Here is a 19,622-nt window from a genome sequence, read left to right on the forward strand (position 1 = left end):
CTGACTAGCTAAACATCTGTTTGAAATATTAATAACTGTCAGATGGGAACAGCTCAGGGGCTCTGTATGGTTTCACACCATCTGTTTGTAGAATAAACACACTTACACACACACACACTTCAAAACATTTTGTCTGAGTTCTATATTTCTGGCTTGCTGCTGCTTACCTACACAGCCCAATGGGAGGTAGGCCTCTGTAGGCTGGTAGGAGCAAGTTACTGGAGAAGACACTAACCTGGGAGGCAATTTACATGCTTCATAGCGGACTTGGTAGCCAATTGTTGGCTGCAGGTTTCATGATAAGCACCTTTAATATCCAAAACAAACAGGGTATGTGTGCTAGATGAAATGTAGGCAATGTAAAACACAGGCAGAATATATTAGTGTATATTTTCATACCCCCCCAGTCATCATTGTGTTTACTAGAAGCTAGGTTGTGAAGAACGTACAAACTCCTCAGCCACATAAAGTGCACAATGAAACCATGTAAGAAGAAGAATGAATACATATTTAACCACAGTGCCATAAACATATCCACTGACTCCTTGAACTTTATGATAGTATTTGGCTTTCTAGGTTTTTATTATAGTCAACTAAATGTACAGGAAAGGGCATCTTCTTTTTTAAAATCCTTTTGGAACTTAAGAACATAAATATAGCCTGCAGTATCAGATAAGTGGTCCATCTAGTTCAGCATACTGTTTCACACAGAGGGAACTGCATATTAATTGTCCTCTTCTAAGTTTATCCTTCTTAAGTAAATCTGATTCCCTCCTGTTGAAATACAAACCTTCTGATTCTTGTTTTTCTTTTTCTGTATCAGTTTTACCAGTTCATGCTAAAGCCAACAGATCTCAAAATAATCCCATGATATAGAGACACGGGAGGAGGCTCCACCCACCCAGTTTCACTGTGTAATATTACTAATCTGTGGTAACTTTTGTCATAGCTGAATGAACTATTCCTGCTCAGGTAAGAATTCTTGTACCCAACTGGCCACCTGAGATTATAATAAAGAGTTCAAAAGTCAGAAGTCCAACAAGCAGCAGCTAGAGAGCTGTAAACTTCCCATATTTTTCTGACGCCTGCCTTGTCCTTGTGCAGTAGGAGTTCTACACTCATACTTTTTCTTTCAAGTTGTTCTTGATCCTTCTTCACCTGCCAACCATTACTGTGCTTAAAATAACACCTTATCTCATGTAGTGATTCACATCTATCTGTTGATAGATCTCAAGCTCATTCGCTACAGATATAGACAACTTTTAACTACTGTTATGCCTCATTGTTGCTGTCATGACTTTGACAGCTAAACATTTAGCTATCAACACATGCTGGACTAACCACCAATAAGCTCAGATAGTAAAAGGCATTGTAGGTGTTTCAGGAAAATATTGAAGACAAAAGTACACACAAGTGAGCTGCATGCCCTTTACCCATATGACCAGATCTTATCCAAAATGGGAGATCATATTTAACTAGTAACAATTTTTTCTGAACACAGTGTAATTGGCTTACAATTGTTCTTAAAACTTCACTTAAAGTTGTGTAACTCCAAATTTGGAAAACAACAGCCTCTCAGATATACACTATCTCATTCAAGATGCCTCAAGCTCACCAATAGGTCTTCATTTCTCTTGAAGCCTAGAGATTTTTCTAGCATTCCTTTCTGGATTGCCTGAAAATTGTACCATATACTCTGGGGAAGAAACTTACATTATAAAGCACGTTGAACTACTCTCTTTTTTTAAGCAAAGGAAAATATGTGGAACTTCTGCTTACCAGAACCTTCAGAATTGTGGTTCCCACAGTGACATTTTCAAACAGGCTGATATTGTACAGGACTTGGCTGAAAATTGGACGGTTGTCATTCTCGTTGATGAGGTTAATCTTCACCCGTGCAAAGCCAACATGGTCTGGCATACTCTCATTTGCAAACAGCTAGTGGAGACAAAAGGGAAATGATGAGCATGAAACTTCATTTGTGCACCATTTTTTTAAACGAGTTATAAATGCACCCTTGATGGGCTATAGCTACAGTAACAAGCTTTTGGATAGCAAGCCATGTACTCAGCCTTGAACCAATATGCTACAAAAATACAGTGGTGGTGAAGGTCCTCTTAGCCAAAACCTATTATCTTTTACTAAGCCCCTACATTCTTTTCTATGTGGCAGTTCCTGCATTTTAAACAATATTATCCTTCTTTAATCTGGGCAACTGAGAAATTTAATGTCAGTCTTATTAATATGAGTCATACTCATACAACATCAGCTAGAAATCCAACAAGAAGAAACCAGAAAATCACTATGACAATTTTTGGTAGGAATTTAGACACACTCAACTGTTTTAATTCCTTACAGGGACCATCGGCACATTTTGTTCAAAGCCATGGAAGCTGGCTAGGATTACACATGTGGATGGGGTGGGGTGGGGAGTAGTAGTTCAGTTACAGTCCTACATGATTTGAAGCATGCAATTCCAGAACAAGCATATGTCACAATAACTATATAATAGCAGCTGTGGAATGGTACACAGACCGTTTATAAATATGCATCAATTATTAAGATACCTATCAAGCATATAGCAACGTCCAATATCATGATTATGACTCACAAAAGTATTAATGCCCCAGGGATTGTGACACAACAATTTTACACTGTTCTCTCCTGTAAACTGCTAAAGCTGGACAAGATTTAACCTTAGGATTTACTTTTCTGTTTTATATCTTCTATTGCTCTAGGAAGGCAGGGTTTTATTTATGCTTCCTTGCTGGTATATAAAGGCCACTCTGTCAAGACTAATAGCAACAGAGGCTGCTGGCATGATGTTTACAGAGCTGCTTTGACTTTCTACAAATTTACAGCTTACCCAGACACTGGGATAAAGCTCAAGCAGGCAGCTGGAAAGAGCTCCATTGCTTGATAGGTGCATTTAAACCAAAGTTTTATGGAACATAACACTTTTATAGCTCCAAAGCATTAAAAAAGGAGAAGGGATGTTCTATTTAAGGTTCTGCAGCTGGAGTCCTAAATTTTGGTAGGTAAGGTTCACAGTAGATCTCTTTTCATATTCTTCCCCCCATCACCACCTTTTACCTAAATTTAAATGCAAGGAGAGCAGACAAAACTGAGAGAAGTAGAATGTGCTATGAAAGTCCCTCCACACACATCAAGCGCTTTCATTCCCTACTCTGTACAGGTTTACTGCACCAATGTTTTGCTCATGCACCCTCTAATGCCAATTTGTGTTTCCACTGTCCAATGATGTGGTCATTAGGGAAAACATGGAGAGCCAACATGATGTGGTGGTTAAGAGCGTGGACTCTAATCTGAAGAACCAGGTTTGATTCCTCACTCCTTCACATAAGTATTGGACTCTAATCTGGTGAACTGGATTTCCCTGCTCCTACACATGTTGCCGGCTGGGTGACCTTGACATAGACATAGTTCTTTACACTTCCTCAGCCCCACCTATCTCACAACATAACTGAAGCAGGGAGAGGAAGAGGTTTGTAGGCTGCCTTGAGGTAACTTATAGGAGAGAAAGGTGGAGTATAAATCCAAACTCCTCTTTTCTTCTTCTACATGATAAAACTTTGCAATTTATACCAGATTTTATGTAGTTTCTCCATAGGTGTTAAGCGAATGCATGCTTCTCATACACACAGGTCATCAAATTGTGTGCCTTCACAGTTCCGTCTCCTTTCATTTCAAAAGGTTCTTGCTCTGAGCTGCTTTTTAGTCTCATTCCAAAAGATCTGAAACTGTACTCATTTCCATTAAAACTGGCCTATTTTTTCCTTGTTTTCAAATTAACCAAAGATCCAGAAGGACACATGTCAGAAGGGTGGGCTCCTTTCCACCATGCTGTTGAAACAGGTGAGTGACATTCCTCTTTGTCATTCTCCATGACATCTGTGCATGTCATGCCACAGAGAACCATCCACCCATCATGGTTTTTCCTCTGAGAGTACTTTTGCCAAGTCCCTCCTATCATGAAAATAACTGTTTAAATGATATTGCTCCAAGTCAAATGTATACACTGATATAGTCATGATCAAACTGGCATATCCCTCTGCTTTGGTGAGCCCTTCCTTCTTCACTGCTGATCCCACAGAACGTAGGTTGAGGACAACAGGTCTTGTGGCATCTTAAAGACTAACAGATTTATCATAATACAAGCCTTTATGGGATAATGTCCTCTTCATCACACTATTTGGTCACTGGGAGCTACTGTGTTGTATACCCCAGTCACAATGCCTCCTGCCATATGGCAGAAAAATGAAGACGAGCATGAATAGGGATAGAAAGAAGAGGCAGAAACATCAGAGGGAAAAATATGACTCTGATTATTGCTTCCTTTCTATCACTTGCAAGTTGATGCATCCCAATCCCTCTGACCACATACAAATTCTAGTCACTGAAGACTTTACAGAACCTGTTGTACTCTTACGTTAATTATAGGGTTGCAGGCTCAAGGTTGGGAAATACCTGGAGATTTTGGAGGTGGGGCGGAGGGAGATTGGAGTTTGGGGAGGGACTTCAGTGGGATATAATGCCATAGAGCCCCCCTTCCAAAGCAGCCACTTTCTCCAGGTGAACTGATCTCTGTTGCCTGGAGATCAGCTGTGATCCCTGCAGTTCTCCAGCTACCACCTGAAGGTTAGCAAGCCTACTTAATTAGGACCTTACGCGCACCTGTAATTTTGCCCTGTGTTTGTGCTGTTCCAAAAGAGAACTGAACTTTTGAAGTGTTGATCAGTGTTACAGCTGGAGGCATACACAACAAACATCCGTACAAAAATACGTTAACATAAAAACTTGATCAGGAGCAGCAGTGGTGTACGAGGTTAAGAGCTCGTGTATCTAATCTGGAAAAACCGGGTTCGATTCCCAGCTCTGTCGCCTGAGCTGTGGAGGCTTATCTGGGGAATTCAGATTAGCTTGCACACTCCCACACACGCCAGCTGGGTGACCTTGGGCTAGTCACAGCTTCTCGGAGCTCTCTCAGCCCCACCTACCTCACAGGGTGTTTGTTGTGAGGGGGGAAGGGCAAGGAGATTGTAAGCCCCTTTGAGTCTCCTGCAGGAGAGAAAGGGGGGATATAAATCCAAACTCTTCTTCTTCTTCTTCTTCTTCTTGAGTGATTTGCTGCTTTCAGTCATGTTATTTTAACTCCTACCTATCACCAGAGCTTAGAAAGAGCTTGTTAACAGTAAAGTAAGAATCTATAAAAAGCTACCTACAGCCTACACTTGGTTGAAAATGGAGACAGATTCCTATTTTTAATGGGAGTGCTCGTGCAGATTATTCCCATGATGAATATAAAAGGGTAGGAGATATTATACTCAAGTCAGATGGCAACTATCCTGGGGTATACTCTATGGAAGTTCCATTGTTTGCACAAACTCTATACAGCTGTGCTCCATTAAGCATCTGTCTGTTCTGGCACAGCTATCACATGACCTAATCCTCCCTCTGCTTGGCCTATGGCACAGGGACCATAAAATCTGCAAAGGTATGCAAGCCGCATTTTAAATACTTCATAAGAAGTAGCACACCTGGAGAAGAGCAAAACATGACAGCCACATCTTAAACAGTTGGGGAAGAAGATTCTGTAAAGGGACAAAAGAAAAATACTTAGAAATGGTGTTTCTCAGCCCGCAGTGTCTGGCCAGCAGTGGTGCTTGGAGGGACAGAGAAAAGTTGAAAATGCACCTAACTTTCCTCCAACCCTCCAAGAAGCACTGCTGTTGCCAGCTGGCAAACACTGGGGACAGGGACATGATCAGGAAAGGAGCACACACCTTCCCTAGCCTCCCCCCCCCCCCCGCCAGTGTGTTAGCAGCCATGGCACCACTCAGAGGGATGGAGGAAAGGTTTGTTGATTTGTTTGTGGGGGTGGGAGAGTTCAGCGAAGGGTGTGGAAGGAGGGCGAAGGGAGTTTGGTCAGGAGCTGGACTGGGGGGGGGGGGGTGGCGGCGCAGTGCCTGGGGCAAACCCCGGGCACCATTTTATAACGCTATACCACTTGTGGTAATGTTTGGTTGTGTGCGTGTAAAGTGCAGTGAAGTTGCAGTTGATTTATGACAACGCAGTAGAGTTTCCAAAGATTAGACCAACAGAGAGGATTTTTGATTGCTTGCCTCTGCATAGTAACCCTGGTATTCCTTGCTGGTCCCTATCCAAGTAGTAATCAGGTCCTGCTTAGCTTCTGAGATTTGACAAGATTCAGCTAAACTGGGAATGGCTAGATAGGGGCTAGCAAATTGAAAAAGTCAAAACAAAGTTTGAGAAGGTTTGGCTTAATGATGATGTCCAAGTGCTACTCCTGCCCTTTTACTAACTTCACGTGGTACACTAGTACAGCTTTTCCAGAAAAAAAGTTTAGTCTGGCTAGAATAATAGCTAGAAGTTATGTATGATAACTTCTAAATTAGATTATTTCAACATGCTATATATTGACCAGCCTAACAATGTTTTATTGTGGCACCAGACCATTTAAACAAACACTACATGTAACCTAAAATACATACAAACAGTGCTCATAAACTAAATAAACTAAAATAGGCAGTAATAATTATTTAAAACCATTTTACAGATTATGAGAACACCTTACCAAGATAAACTAAAAGTGACCCTAAAGTTTCCCTATTAATATTTCATGCTTGGTGTCTGGTAAGCTTTATACAATGTGGTGCAAAACTTTGCAACATGTCTAAACTTTGTCAGAGACAAGTTTTTCAATCTTGATCTTTTTCTGGAAGTCCTGAGGTTTTATCTAGCAGAGGCCTGATAAGCTTCGACCAAGCTATGCTGTGAAGCGAACATCTTTAAAAAAAACATGTTGTACGGTTTCCACTTCCCCAGACCTACATGGACCTACTCTGCCCAAGGAATGTTTTAAAAAATTTCCCTCCAGTACTTCTGAGGGTAAGGCAAAACATCTGGCTACTGTATAGGCCCTCCTGTTGCTACTTCTGAAGCAAAAAGTAGGTACATTGGCCTGCCTAAAACAAAAACAAAACTACATGAAGCTTTTTTTCATTGGCCTGCCTAAAAACTTCATCTAGTTCAAAACACTGGTGTGAGGCTGCTAAGTCATACACACAAGAAGGAATGTATCTTGCCAGTAGTTATGAATCTGTTTCTAGGCACAAACTGAAACATCATTTTTATTCATAAGGCCCTAAACCATCAGGGCTTGGGAAGGCTGAAGGACCACTAGCTCCTATATGCTTTTGTACAACCAATAATTATTTGTCCCTGCTTTCTGAGGAATGGTGCATATCCAACTGAGCTGTTTGTCCTTTGCTGCAGATTCTGAGGCAATATCCAAGCAGTAATCACGCAGCTAAACTGATCCCCATCCCAATTTGATGGTTCTTCATAGTGTGGATGACTTCATCTATTTCCAAACCCTTCTTCCCTCCCTTTGTTGCCCATACATCCCTCAGAAGAATTCTTACAGCAAATTCATAGCGGGAGATTGTCTCAAAATCCAATGGCACTGCAACTCTAATTCTGATGTCTGCCTTTCCTTGAATAGAAGTGGGAGAGATGATGAAATGGTTGGAGTTGTTTCCCACCAGGTAAACTTCAAAGATGCTGTTGAGCCCCTGAAGAAACAAGAAAAACAGAAACATTACAGCAGAATAAATGTGAGTGTGAACCTATTGCTTGTTCATAAAAAGTGGCATCAATAAATTCAGCCAGCTGATTGAACAGAAGTGAGCAAAACTCAGATCTGGTCTAGATATATAATGAAATAAGGCAGCAGAACCTTGAGGTGGCAGAATAGACTATACCACTTCAAACTTCAAAAACCTTTATTAGGCATCAAGAGAAAATACAGATAAAACTGTGCAGTAGTATGATCCAGAGTTCGACGGGGTAAAACAACTGGACTATACCACTTCACACTACAGCTGAGAAGAGCCAGATTCTGAACACTGCCCAACGTAAAAAAACTCCTTGCAAATTAAAAGTAATAATCCAAATTTCCCCATGTTCAAGAACATGTTCAATTCTTGTCAAGCCATTGAGTAATTATTTAAAATACTTTAAAATTACTGTACTGATATTTAACATTTCCATGTAAACACAACTGCCTTTTCTGTGGGTGGCTCTATTTCACTGCTGCAAGTATCACATCCTTCACTAGAAGGCATGAAAATGATGGCCTACAGCCATTTATGAGTCTTCTCAAAAGACTTTTGTAGTTGTCTCAACCCCGCTGTGAGTTCACTGCCCACTTTTCTCAGCTGCCTTTGGAACCTGTGTTGGAACCTTGGCTTTTAATGCAATGAATCAGCATAGCAGTCAAGTTCTGAGCTTTGGAAATTAGAATCATTACAGTATATGAACTTATATTTTATGTATATACAGGAAAAAAGTCAGTGCATGATGCATTTCCCTATCCCAAATATATCAAATAATCTATCTGTTTCTCTCTTGTTTGCTCACGAGCAGGACACAGAATGCACAAATAAGGAATGTACAGTAAAATCGAATCTTCTGCCATTCTTGATAATCGTATAGTAATTGTCTGTGCCGTCAACAAAAGTCATTCAAATCTCTGATATTATAATTGCAAGGGATTTTCCCCCCTGCTGATGAAAATAATACTGTAGAACACATGGCTCTCATTTTAGCACAGCTTTTTTGGTGCAACTGTAGTGGAGTACTTAGGGAAAACTCCTCCTGTTGCATGTCCAGTATTTCCTTATGAAAAGCACAGCAACGGGTTACAATTAAATATTTAGCGTTAATGTTGATGCTGTAAATGATAGCAGTCACAGTACATCTTGTGGACCAAGCCATCCAAGTGGCATAGCCAATAGTCAACTCAAATGCTTCCTTCATAGGAAAACAATGATGGTCAAGCATCTGAGCGATGATTCCAAGGCACACGTCTGTGATGCATTCAGGACTGAGGTGCCAATTTATTTTGTGGAACAGCCGAATGATTCCATTGGAAACTACTGCCAAGTGAGTGAGGGTCATGATTTCCACCTTAGGGTGAATTCAGATAATATTTTTGATGTCATCAAACAGGAGGAATGCCTAAACAGGCCCACTGTGTTTTGGATAACAATGCAATCGTACTTTAAATAACAGCAGAACCTTCTAAATCACAGACTAAGATTAAGGATCAAATACCAAATGTACCCTGGGTCTACACCCCTTGATGAACTGCACAATCTCTTTTCAGTACTAATTATGAGCTCCAGAACATGGAAGAATAATTTTTAAAGTATCTTAGCATGTACACAGTGCCCTTCATGTCATCACATAGTAAACACAGCCGGCAACACAAATATTGGGAAATGAAACAGGAGTTCTGGGCAGCTTGGAGCCTCGCCACAACTATCTTTTTTTTTAGCTAGCAAAAGGTACTGCCTACACTATTCACAGACTGAAAAACCAATATCAGAATATTAAATCATCTTGAAATACTGATTCCAAGTATATATTATGAAATATGCTAAATCACGTTTTTAAAAGCATGTTCCAGTACCTTACAAGCACAAACAATATTAAGACGTACTAAAAGCAGAGGTAGCAGCAATAGATCTCAAACAGGGAAGAGGTAGATAGACAAAAGGATTTTGTTCCCAAATACTGGCACTTCAGGAACTCAATGCCAAGCATTGTGCTCCTTTCCCAGATCCCAGCCCAGCAGAGCACATTGCAATAAAGCTGAAAAAACTGCTGGAGCTGAATTTCCAATTTTCCCCCAAATGGAGTCAGTCTTGTTGGAAGGAGGGACCAATTAAATGCACGAAGGGGCACTAATAGCAAAAGCTGGCTGAGCGTGACAGCTGAGAAGCAGGTGACATGGCTAGAGAATCCCCCTTTCCATTTCTCCTCCCTCCTCCTCATCCCTTCCAAGCAAATCCAATGATAAATATCCTGAATGTAGCAGAAGACAGCTGAAATAATATTGAGATTTATACAGTAGTTGAGGTTAGGGTGGTACTGCATTGACAAATTAAGACGATCCTGCTTCTGTCCCAATGATATGGCAATTTAAGCAAGGCCAAAAAGAAAGTATTGGGATAAAATTGGCTGATGCTGATAGGAAGATAACAAGGAATATTGTTCTTTAGGTGGAAAGGAGAACAATGAGATTGGCATGACAAGGAGTCACTCTCTTCACGCTGACATAATGGCAAAACATGCAAGACAGGAAGTGGTTGAGCTACAGCAATTTCCCAACATACCTTCTGTTTTTGTTTTGTTTTGAGGAGGTTGTGCATAAATAGGCTAGCAGAAGGGCAGAAAAATTGGGAGGGAGTAAAGTTGGGAAGCCTAACATGGTTTGGACCTCCACCTACTTGATGGAGAATTAAGCTGCTTACATTGATCCATGATAGTAATTTCACATCTTTAAATGGATTTTTAAAACACTCACAATGTATATATGGTGCCGCTGCGGCTGTACCCAGGCCTACCTGGATATAGGTCCATTTCACAGATCTATTTGAGTCAGTGTGGCATAGTTGTTGGAATGTTGGCCAAGGATCTGAGAGAACCGTATTCGAATCCCTTCTGTGCCATGGAAGTTTGCTGGGTGACCTTGGGCCAGTCATACTCTCTGAGGCTCATTCCGCACATGCAGAATAATGCACTTTCAAACTGCTTTCAGTGCTCTTTGAAGCTGTGCGGAACGGCAAAATCCACTTGCAAACAGTTGTGAAAGTGGTTTGAAAATGCATTATTTTGCGTGTGCGGAAGGGGCCTCAGACTCACAGGGTTGTTATTGAGGATTAAATGGAGAAGATAAGGATACAGGCCACTTTGGGGCCCCACTGGGGAGTATGGCAGGATATAATTGAAATAAATAAACTACATCCTTGCTAAATCTTCTGCCTTATAATGCTCACAAGGAAATCCAGGTATATTCATGACACTCTCAAACAATAATTGACCAGTGTCTCTTTCTTAACAGACATGTTTCCATGCTGTTTAATTACACGCCATGTGAAAAGGGGAACAAAAGTGTCAACTCATCTTACATTTATGTTGGACTGGCAGGAGCGTAAATGGAACAAATTAGTTTAATGAATGGCTGATGATGTTCCCCAAAGTCAACTCTACATCTTTGCATTAGAATTTGTTAGGACAGGAAGTCTAGAGGCACAGCTTCATCTGAGTAAAGCAGGCAGACGCCAAACCATGGCTGCCTAGGTTGTCTGCAAGTGGTAAAGCAAGTTAGCCCCTGTGCAAGCAAACTGGTATAACTGACAAAGAAGTGAGATGGTACAGGGATTTTAGGAGCAACTGGGTTTTAATTCATGAGAGCAGTTGCTCAGTCTGAGAAACTGGGCTGAAGTTTGAGGCTTCACTTAGCCAAGTAAAACTCCATTGGCTCTCATGTCACCTAACAACTGCTACTAAAACTGCACTCTCCCCCTTTTGGGCAGTTGAACTACTGGCCCCAAGCACAGCTGAGAAAGGACCAGCAACTACCTCTCCTAGCAGGTTGCCAGAGTAGCAAAGAGAGCTTTATGGAGCTACCTTATGTACTAACTGGGGGTAGAGTGCACCCAAACTATCCTGGAGGCGTAACTATATGCAACATTTTGCAGAAAATTTCTTTTTTAAATATTTTTAATTTTTTTCTATAAATAGAAACAGAACAAAGACAAAAGGAGTCAAAACAGTTATTACAATTACAATTGAAGACGGAGAGAAAAAATGCTTATATGATGTTATACTCAATAATCTAATAAACAATAGACAGTTAATACAAGTAGCTGTTATGACAATAGAGAATTATATAATAATGGACAAGAAAAAATACTCATCATAACAAACAAGAACATTAAGAACATAAGAACAAGCCAGCTGGATCAGACCAGAGTCTATCTAGTCCAGCTCTCTGCTACTCGCAGTGGGGCCTTTGGGATCTCACATTATACAGTATCTGATAAACCTAATATTAGACAATGCTATAATGAAAGTTCTAATAAACTAAAATGGATAAGAAATATTGATGTTGTTGTTGTAGATTTCACAGCTGCCAGATCTTCAGCTGGTTGTTGGCCTTCATTACAATTCGAGCCTCACCCAGAGGCCGAGGAAGTTGTAATGTATTGGCGTAGTACTTGTGCGGATCCCAGAAAGGCTGCCTTCTGAATTTGACAGATGTTAATTTTGTCAATTCAAAGATGTTTCAAGTACTGCCCTAGTATTTTTGGGATGGGGCCCAGAGTGCCGATTACCACTGGGACGACCTCAGCTGGTTTGTGCCATCGACGCTGAAGCTCGATTTTCAAAACGCGGTATCTAGTGACCTGCTTGTGTTCTTTTTCAATGACCCTGCTGTCACCGGGGACTGCTATGTCGATGATGGTCACTTTCTCATCCTCGATCAAAGTGATGTCTGGTGTATTGTGTTTCAACACTTTGTCCGTTTGGATTCAAAAGTCCCACAGGATCTTGACCTTCTCATTTTCCATTACTTTCTCTGGACAATGTTCCCTACAGCTCTTAGCTGTTCTTATGTTGTAATTCTTGCATAAATTCCAGTGGATCATCTTGGCCACTGAGTTGTGTCTCTGTTTGTACTCAGTCTGGGCAATCTTTTTGCAGCAGCTGAGGACATGATCTACAGTTTCATCAGCCTCTTTGCACAATCTGCATTTTGCATCATTTGAGGATTTGTCGATTTTGGCGATCGAATTTGTTCTAATGGTTTGCTCTTGGGCAGCTAAAATCAGGGATTCAGTTTCCTTTTTCAGAGTTCCAGTTGTTAACCACAGCCAGGTGTTTTTGTTATCCACCTTGTCTTTGATTTTCTCCAGAAATTGGCCATGCAGTGCTTTGTTGTGCCAGCTTTCAGTCCTCATTTATGCAATTCATTCTTCGATTCTTGCAGTTCTCCATTATCATTTTATCTATCAGGAGTTGATCTTTTGTACCCCCTGATCCTTCTTTTGTTCCCTTTTTGCTCCACTGGCAGGATGCTATTTGCTTCCAAGTAGTCCATGATATTATCGGCTATTCTGCCAGTGAGAAGTTTGAGCATTGTGGGTTAACATGTTATTGGCCTGTAGTTTCCAGGTGTTGCTCCTTTGGCTGGACCTTTCTGAATCAAGTATGTCTTCCCAGTTGTTAGCCATTGATCGATTTCACCATTCATTTTAATCACATTTTTTCTGTATCCTTGTTTGGTTTTCTGAGTTTGCAGCAAATGTCTGTTCTTCACTTCTTGACTTTCTTGACTTTCCTTCGCATAATCAGCCAGTGCATGCTTCTCCTCTTCCACTGTTTGCTTTACTTGCAGTAAGCCCCTGCCTCCAGATCTCCAGGGAAGGTATAATCTATCAGTATCACTGCGTGGGTGTAAGGCATGGTGCATTGTCATAAGCTTCCGAGTTTTTCTATCCAGTGCTTCCAACTCAGCTTGTGTCCAGTTGATGATTCCCGCAGTGTACCTGATGACGGGTATGGCCCAGGTGTTGGTGGCCTTGGTGGTATTCCCGCCGTTTAATTTAGATTTCAAAATTTTCCTGACCCTCTGGGTGTACTCTCTGCTGACAACAGTCTTCACTTGCCCGTGCTTGATGTTATCCAGCTGCAAAATGCCCAGATATTTATAAGCTGCCTCTTGGTTGCACTTGCTGAGTTGGCCATCAGGCATTTCAATCCCATCACTCTCGGTGATCTTGCCCCTCTTTATGAATTTGCATGCTTTGTAGTAGGAGCAGCAGTGGCGTAGTGGCTAAGAGCAGGTGCACTCTGATCTGAAGGAACCGGGTTTGATTCCCAGCTCTGCCACTTAAATTCTGGAGGCTTATCTGGGGAATTCAGATTAGCCTGTGCACTCCCACACATGCCAGCTGAGTGACCTTGGGCTGGTCACAGCTTTTCGGAGCTCTCTCAGCCTTACCTACCTCACAGGGTGTTTGCTGTGAGGGGGGAAGGGAAAGGAGATTGTAAGCCCCTTTGAGTCTCCTACAGGAGAGAAAGGGGGGATATAAATCCAACTCTTCTTCTATGTTCCTCATTACTGAAAGCAAGGTAATTGTTTTGTAAAATTCACTTCTAAAGTGCCTTGTCAGGTTTTTAAAAATTAAAACTATGGCTTCAGTGAGGAACAGACTTGTGAGGAAAATATCACAATCTTTAAGAGAAGTTAGAGACTGGGGATAAAGAGAAAGGGTATAGAAAATTAATTAATAATTAACTCTTCTTCTTCTTCTTTATTGCCACAGTAGCGCACTTTTCCAGGCCAAACTCCATCAAAATGTCTGTGCTGAATATTTGGACTGTTTACTAGTGACTGGATTTCTGTTATCTGATTTTCCATACAGCTTCAAATCATCCATGTACAGCAAATGTGAGATTTTTTTCTGAGTCTCTGGCCATTACTAGTACTACTACTACTACTACTACTACTACTACTACTACTACTACTACTACTACTACTATTGTTATTGTTGTTGTTGTTGTTGTTGTTGTAGATTTCACAGCTGCCAGATTTTTAGCTGGTTGTTGGCCTTCATTACAATTATTATTATTATTATTATTATTATTATTATTATTATTATTATTATTATTATTATTATTATTATTAATTGATAAGGATATTTCTCACATACTCAACCTCACATATCCACATATTTATTATCAGTTCAAAGGATATTTAAATGTTATATGTCTTCTTCCCTTTAAAGTGCTTTTCGATATAGCATTTCACAGCATAATTAATAGTTTATGCATATCATTTCAACAACCTCTTTCTAATGGATATTTTTACGATTAATATACATCGTACACTTTCCACTTATCTTGAAATTCCTTGAATGGTCTTTTAATCACGAAGTTCATTAATTTTGCCTTTACTGCATATTCAGCTAGTTTGTTTTCCCAATCTTCCCAGCTTGGACTTTCTTCTGCTTTCCATTTTGCTACAAGTATAACTGCAGCTGCTGTTGTCATATATCAGAACAGTTCTTTGGAGATTTTTGAACTGTTTTTGGCAAAATGCTCAATAACATACTCTTGGTGTCTATAGCAAGTTTGATTTTTAAAATGTTTTCTGAATTTCTACATGTGTTTCCAGTTTTTCTTCATTTTTTTCACACATTTACCACATATGATAAGAGATATCCACTTCTTTACATTTCTGACATTTCCCTTTGTATTTCTTCTCCATCTTCTCGATATCCTTTGGAGTGACATAACACCAATAAAACTTCTTGTACCAATTTTCCGGCTGTATTCTGGTTTCTCATTGTTGAAAATATACTTTTCCCTGAAAATTTTGCATCTCTCTGATGATATATATTTTCACTTGTTCTATTTCTGTATCAGATTGGAGTAACAGCTTACAAATTCTTCCTAATAAATTATCTTTTTGCTGCATTATCAGAATTTTAAAATTCTGTCAACTCCCTTCTCACACCTCTTGCTGTTTGAATATCCTTATTCTTAATCTTGACACTAGTTGAAAATATAAGAGCCATTGTACTTTTTTACCTTCATGTTTTATTTTTTGGCAAGACTTAATTTTCCCTTGAGCATTTTAATATTCCCAATAGGTTATTAAATCAGTGTTTCCCCTCATATTCTCACCACAATAAGTCTCTGTGGGAGACTTTGACAAGGATATTGGAGAACTCATTTTTTGTCGTATAGATTCCCAAATTCTAAATAAAACTGTCTCTGATTTGGCATTTTTTTTTTTGGGGGGGGGGTAAAGATTTCTCTCATCCATAAACAATTATATAAACCTTTCAGATCTGCCATTTCCAGTTTTGTTCCTCTTTGATCTGAGTTTTTAATCCAGATCACAATCCAGACCAGGCCAGCTACTTGTTAATATAATTTAACATTGGATACTTTCAATCCTCCTCCAACAGTTGCAGAAATTTTCAAAACATTCAGGAGTATCAGGGTTGGAAATCACTACTGATAGTCAATTTGCCACAGAAACAAGGATAGAAAACCTCTGAAATATTCTCTTCCACAGCCACCAGTGGATTGGGTCTCTGGAATCCTGTCCATCACTTGCTGTAAAAGTAGATGGCTTTCATCGTAGTAAGTAGCTGTGACTTTTCTTGGACCTCAAGAAGAGTGATTTCGTTGGGGGAGGCAGGGTAATGCTGAACATCAAAAGAAGCCCCCAGCATGTGTGGAAAGGAGCTGGGCTGTTTAATTCCCCTCCAGCTGGGAAAACAGATCAGCCTGTTAATATTTGCCATCTCTAATTATGTATTACTCTAGTGCCTCAGCTTCCCCATATGATGTCTTGAGAACAGGAATTCATCTGCCCGTTGGGAAGGGTAATATATTTTCCTCTCTTATTTATTTCGTCGTTTTTGTTGTTGTTTCTGCCCCATGCTGCTGTCTTTGCTCATAGTTTACTGAAGCCTTTGAACCCCCTGCAGATGGCTAAGAGCAAATCTGAATATTCAAATTGTTATCAGCTGCCCACCAGAAGGGACCGGCTTAGGCTGGATCACAACTATCTCCCCCGACATACATTGGCCTACAGGAAAAGATGGGGAGATTCTGGAAGAAGACTTCTTTCTAATATATTGTTTTAAAAGGAAATGACACCCTCCCACCTTAGCCTGATTCTACCTGGGATATTATCTGAGACATGTGGAATAAAAAAGGGGGGGGGAGATAAAAAGATCGGCAACACATAATATGTGAACACACTGGGGGAGACATGCAAAATCCTTTTTTTTTTTTTTTTGCAAAACAGATCCAATGAACACTGGGCATTGTAGGCCTATTAGCATCTACAACTGCACATCATGTTCCCAATTCAAAAACATAAGTCATATAAGTGAATGTAGATCTGAAACATTACTATGCTTAATTGCACAGCCAGCAACTTGTCTAATTAAACTACTTTTTAAAACAAACCCATATTTCCAGGACACTTATCTATAACTCAAATATGTAGTTTTTAATTCAACAGTGGTTACTGTAATATCTAGGATGTTACTGCCACCCCCTTCCCCCATCCCCAGCACTTCTAGGCATTTTGCAGCCAGAGGGATCCATGGGAATTTCTCTTCACTCTAATGAAACTAAAGAACTGTGGGACAAGAACTTCATATTCTATTCTCCTCAAGAGGTCCCCTTACAATATAACCCCTGCCCAATAGCCTATTCAAGTCATTATAAGCTCACCTTCAGCTCCATTAGCACCATGATACTGATAAAAACACAGTGCTGGGAAGTCTCCATTTATTTTCTAGGAATTAAGCTGTAAAATACAGAGACTCTGGTTTATGCAAGCTTGAGACCTTTTTGCCTTTCTAACAGTGCAATCCGAAGCAGAGTTGGACCCTCCTAGGACTACTGAAGTCAATTGGCTTAAAAGGTTGGAACTTTATTCAGGACTGCACTGTAATGTACTGTACAGGATGACAGAAAATCCAAATATGTAGACTTCTTGTCTTTGACATTCTGTTCCCTGCTTCATTTAATTGAAGCCCCGTTGAAACATACAGAGTGCCCACATACAGAGTTGGACAAATAAAAGAAGCCATCTTCTGTTGGGAGAAAAATAAGATGGGGGTGGGTGGGGTTGCAAGCTAACAAAGAACAGATTAGAAGACCATTTTAGTGCACTTCATTATAGAAGCAGCGATTTAGACTTTTGAGATGATTGACTAGTGATTTTCTCCCCATTTGTTCAATAACAAAGAAGCTGTGATTAGCTTAAGGAAGGTCCCTGTTGTTCATGAAGAAGAGATGGAAAGTCTCTAAAAGAGCAAGTACTTAGCCTCTGTCATGAACATATACAAACGACTGGCACTAGGATGAAGGACTTGTTAATATAAGAGTTTCTGCTGTGAATTATAGATGCAATTCTGCTATCAGTTCCCTTGGCAATGCATTATATACTGTCAGCATGTGAAACTTCTCTGGATGACCATGAGAACCCTGCATGGTCGGGGTTGCAGATTGCCATTTGTTTCCGCAGTTCAAATGAATGCAGGATTACGAGTAAGGCCTAAGCCTTTTCTTTTCTAAAACTGTTGGGTGTACATTTGATGGCCAAGCTGTTACATATGACATAAATCAAATACTGTAACTCAATTTTTTATCCAGTTTATATCATTCTTCACCAAGGGGATGCTGGCACAGACCGAATGACACTGATTTTCTCTGTGTCAAAGAACTACAGGATATTTTGCATGCAATATACTGAAGAATTAAAGGCAGAAAATGCTGAGATCCCAATCCAGTGTGTAGTGTTTCCTAAGCACATCATGGCTCTCAGTATTGGTGTTAAGCCAAAATGGGAAGTAAGCCAAATAGGAATATTTTTGCTCTCAATGAAATGCCTCCTGCCATAATCTGACATTTTTATGACTATGCCAAAGGATTTGGAACTGTTCACAAGGCAGATGTTTCAGGAGGAACAGAGAATACATCTCTGTTGTTGGTTGCTTTCTCACACTGATCTAGTCATGCTTAGCTGAATTCTTGGGGCTGAACTTGATTAGAGATGTATAACCAATTCATGTCTGATTGACATGATACTGCAGTGAGGATGTATGAAATCGACTTCAACAAAGTCTATTTGCATTGAAATCCACCAACTAGGTCTACTCTTAAATAAAGTCTAATAAATCCTGGAAGTCAGGTTGAGTGGATCTGGATAAAAATTAAGGGGGAGAGAAACAACAGTGATCTCATTGTCTATTAGAAACCCCAAGCAAGACTGAAAAGCTTTGTTGATGCTTTCATGGAACAGATGTCCAAACATTCAGAAGGGAGAGTAGTAGTAGTAATGGGAGATTTCAATTATCCTGATGTTTCTTAAACCTCAAACTCTGCCAAGACGATAAGGTCCAACAAATTCCTCACTGGCCTTGCAGACAGTTTAATGGCCCAGAAGGTGGAAAAAGCAGCAAGGGGATCAACTATTTTATATCTGCTTCTAACAAACAATGATGACCTGATTAGTGGAGTGAAAGTAGTAGGATCCTTAGGTGGGAGTGGAATTCAAATCTCCAGGGCCCTATGAATTACATCCCAGGGTATTAAAAAAGCTGGCAAAAGTAATCTAAGAACCACTTGCTATAATCTTTGAGAACTTCTGGAAGACAGAAGTCCCAGTGGACTGGAGGAGGGCTAATGTTGCTCCCATCTTCAAAAAGGAGGAAAAAAGAGAACCCAAACAATTACTGCCCAGTCAGCCTGACATTGATACCAGGTAAGATTTTAAAGCAGATCATTAAATAGTCTGTAATCATTTAGAAGGGGATGCCATGATCACTAAAAGTCAACATGGGTTTCTCAAAACAAGTCAAGCCAGACTAATCCTATTTCTTTTTTTTTGTGACAGAGTGACAAGCTTGGAAGATGAAGGGAATGCTGTGGATGTAGCATACCCTGATTTTAGTAAGGCCTTTGACAAGTTTCCCCATGTTATTCTTGTAAGTAAGCTAGTGAAATTTAAGCTAGCATCTAGCTAGACAAAGCTACTGTTAGTTGCTTGACTGACCAAACCCAAACCAAACCAATGGCTCATCTTCATCTTGGAGAGAAGTAAACAGTGGAGTGCTGCAGGATTCTGTCCTGGGCTTAGTGCCATTCAATATTTTTTATCAATGACTTGGAAGATGGAATAGAGGCCATGC

At 40.2% G+C, this 19,622-nt stretch overlaps 1 protein-coding gene across 1 annotated transcript in view; it reads right to left on the reverse strand.

Annotated features, from left to right (window-relative positions):
• CDH23 (cadherin related 23) overlaps nt 1-19,622 on the reverse strand; it is a 612,421-nt gene that overhangs the window by 262,392 nt on the left and 330,407 nt on the right. Inside the window, exons 12-13 of the mRNA XM_048505079.1 lie at nt 7,467-7,616; nt 1,780-1,938 (exon numbers count right to left, since the gene is read on the reverse strand). Coding sequence (XP_048361036.1) covers nt 1,780-1,938; nt 7,467-7,616 — 309 coding nt within the window. The remainder of the gene's footprint in view (nt 1-1,779; nt 1,939-7,466; nt 7,617-19,622) is intronic.

The sequence above is a fragment of the Sphaerodactylus townsendi genome, linkage group LG08 (genome assembly GCF_021028975.2).
Source record: "Sphaerodactylus townsendi isolate TG3544 linkage group LG08, MPM_Stown_v2.3, whole genome shotgun sequence".
In the NCBI taxonomy this organism is placed as follows: Eukaryota; Metazoa; Chordata; class Lepidosauria; order Squamata; family Sphaerodactylidae; genus Sphaerodactylus; species Sphaerodactylus townsendi.